This window comes from Nicotiana attenuata, chromosome 2 (assembly GCF_001879085.1).
Source record: "Nicotiana attenuata strain UT chromosome 2, NIATTr2, whole genome shotgun sequence".
Lineage (NCBI taxonomy): Eukaryota > Viridiplantae > Streptophyta > Magnoliopsida > Solanales > Solanaceae > Nicotiana > Nicotiana attenuata.
The window spans coordinates 84,344,840-84,348,316 of record NC_031990.1 but is presented as its reverse complement, the minus strand read 5'-3'; the positions used below and the strand labels follow the sequence as shown (position 1 = coordinate 84,348,316).

The 3,477-nt window shown below is 30.7% G+C and overlaps 1 protein-coding gene across 1 annotated transcript; it reads right to left on the bottom strand.

Moving 5' to 3' along the window:
• Positions 239 to 3,078, bottom strand: LOC109221677. Its single transcript, XM_019386146.1, has 3 exons — positions 2,443 to 3,078; positions 1,127 to 1,663; positions 239 to 340 (listed from the first exon to the last, which is right to left on the bottom strand). Exons 1-3 carry the CDS (start codon positions 3,076 to 3,078, stop codon positions 239 to 241), a joined length of 1,275 nt encoding a protein of 424 aa, XP_019241691.1.

Sequence of the window (3,477 nt, the reverse complement as noted above, 5' to 3'; positions counted from 1 at the left end):
TCGTCTCTTTCTGATTATCTGTCCTATTCTTCTTAGCTTTCCGTGGTAATTTCCTTGCAATTGTTTGTAATGCCAGTTTAATATTCAATATAATCAGTGAGTTCTATTAAAGGAGAGTTGTCTATTTCTAGTTTGTTACAGACAAACTTTCAAATAACTTAAGAATTGGGTACATTCAGAATCATCTCCAGAGTGTTAGTTCAACTGAGAGCAACTCTTCAACAGTCTAGGCAATCAATCATGGGATAATTTCATCTTGCATACAGTCTCTAAGTTTGATTTCTGTAACGTTCGTTTCAGCCTTGTATACAACATCACAACACTCTCTTCTACTACCCACCTGAAAACAAATTCTAGTCAGATAAATACCACATTACTTATTATTAACCCAACCTTGTAAATTTTTTCTTTTACGTGATCAATATAATTTAGCATGTTATAATATTTTAATTTGTCTGACTCTTTTAGGTAACTAGTTTAACTTGTTATAGGCATTTATCTATAGTTATCTTTTATGTGACCTGATAACATAAAAATTCTTTTAAATTTAAGTGCATAGAAATTAAATCATTAAAAAGCGTTTATAAAAATTTACACTATCGGATTATCTGAAAAACTACATGTAACCTACTACAATAAGTTAAAATATACTAAGGGGTTGTTTGATTACCGGCATTAGGATACTAGTCTCAAAATAGAATTTGGCATTGTATTTATCTCATGTTTAGTTATGGGTATTGGTTAATATTGGTATAGATTTTATACTAAAATCTTAGTATTAACAATCACATAGTATATGTGGAATATAAAACATGGGATTATTAAGTCCTGAATATCCCTCTTTGTGACCATATGGTCCCTGATAGTATAAAAATTATGTATGATGTCAGCTTATAAGTTAAGTTCCATAAAAAGAGTTTAAATTATACGCATTTATAGTGTAAAAGATATTTACATAATAAGGTCACTTATAATTAAAATCTCTATAATAAATATTAATTTATGAATAAGTTGGCAAAAATTAAAAACTAGCATGCTATTACATACTATTAAATTTCACTAATGCTATAAAAATATTTAAATTGTCAATGTATGTAACTTAAATCAAGATCGTATCGATACTCACCGAGTCAAGCTTCTTCATAGGAGACAGGACATAGATTTCTGAAATGTGATTTGCAGAGTGATTGCCACTGAATGAACAAGGAGGTAATTTACGTGGATATTTCCTTGTATAATTAGTAAGCAAATAATTTTTCATTTTCTGCATAGACTCAAAGAAAAGTAAATGGGGAGCTTCACAAGGATTATTAGAAGGTAAACGAGTATTAAAAACAAACCAAGGTTTAAACAATTTACTCCAAGGAATAAAAGTTTGTAATGGTATTGTTATAAGACTTGGAGGAAAAATGGACTCATAAATTTGAATAGAATAACCCCATGATATAGAAAATGTCCAATTTTTAGGCTTGTAATAACAAATACTTTGTTGTAGGATTCTTGATTCATCTCCTAATTTTGCAATTTTCATAAGATGGTTTAATGATTGAGATTTGTTCATTAAGGGAAATATTGGGTCTATAAAATCAAGGTGGTGAAGAGAGACAAGAGGAGATTGTGGATGTGCTGATAGGAATCCAGATATGTCACCATGCAAATCCATCTGCAATAACAAAGATAAAAAATCATTATAGTGTAATTTTCCGACGAAGCGGTGTCGCGGAACTAGAATATAACTTATGGGTTCAACCGAATTTGTAGTATTACTTATAAAATTAGTAGTTAATTTACATATATACCGGCCGAATATATTACTGTATTATTAGGTAATCATATTAGTAGTGGCAGAGCCAGAATTTTCATTAAGGGGTGTCAAAATATAAATAATTAGATACATCAAAAAATCAAGGGGAGTCAACGTATAGTAAATATACATAAAATTAAAAAAAAAATTATCTAGCAATATAGTGTAATTTTTCGACGAAGCGGTGTCGCTTGACACCTCTTGGTTCAATGTGGCCCCGCCACTGCATATTAGACTTGTTAAAATTAATTACATATTATTATAAGTCAATTTAACCCGATACATAAAAATTCATACATTATCAGATTACATAACTTAATAGATATGCTTAATCTTTATGATAATTAAGCATTAATTAGTAACTTCGTAAATATTAACTAACAAGCTATCATCAATTAAAAATCACTTATAGTTATCTTGAAAAACATGCCAAAAGATTCTGCAAAAAGAAGAATTAACTTAAATAGCCGTTCATCCAAACGCTTAAATTAAAAATAGGTGGCAGATGCATAATGTATATTCATGTATGATATGTGTATATAACCGTGTATAATCACTATATAATTTATATAAACCACTAAAAAAAATAAACTATGAATACAACCCGCTATTTGTGTAAAAATTCTTGAAAAAAATACCTGATGGTAGCCCTTTTGTCGAGTGAGAGAGACACCTAAATCAGCTACACATGACTGCAAAATATGGTCACCCCCATAAAAAGTTGGATATCTTTTAATACAAATATCCAAATTCTCTACCATTGCCTCCACAAGAGCATAACTAAAAGCATATCCACCTCCACCAAAAGCCATATTAAAAGAGTGAACAAAATTTGATGCATGAGTTTCTGAATTCATCCCAACATAATAATATTTCCTATGATCATACTTTGACAAAACCTCAACCAAATTATCTAGGAAAAAAATAGTGTCATCATCAGCCATAATATACCATCTTGCACTCTTATTTTCCATCTTGAATGTCTCCGCTACGACGCGCGCCATCCGTATAGTTTGCGGTATCGGATGTTTATCGTACATTTTGTATCTCGACGTGTTTTCTGAGATCTTGAAAGGGGGACACGAAGAAGGCCATGGAAGTAATTCTTTTGGATAATTTTCTAGAAACACGAATCCGCGTGTTACATTAGGTCTCCACCAAGATTCAACGTATGATATTCTGTCCTTCCAAGTTTTAGACGAGCTTGTTATTCCGAAAACTAGATGACTAACGTTGGTGGGAGAATCATCTTGATTGTCACCTCTGAACCTCATCAAGTTATTGAACATAGTAGTTGAGTAGCAACATGGATGATTAGAGAGCAAAATGTAGATAACATAGAGAATTAATCCTGAAATTAGCAATGATTTGCACAATTTTCCACTTAATACATCGGATAATTGCGTAATCTTACGTCTAATAAGAGAAATCAAGTTTGTGGAAACCATGAACGACATGAAAAATAAAATGTAAGGAGAAAAAAAAATTGAAGGTTGATACCAATTTCTTGAACAAATAATGTGAATTTTTCTAATGGAATTTTTTTATTTATAGCAAGAATTGGATGTAAATATAATGTAAGAGTACTTGATAAAGTAGAATTTTATGGGTTTTGGTCAGAAGTATAACACAAGATGCATGTTAATATGACATGTTATTTTTCTCGTGTAAAC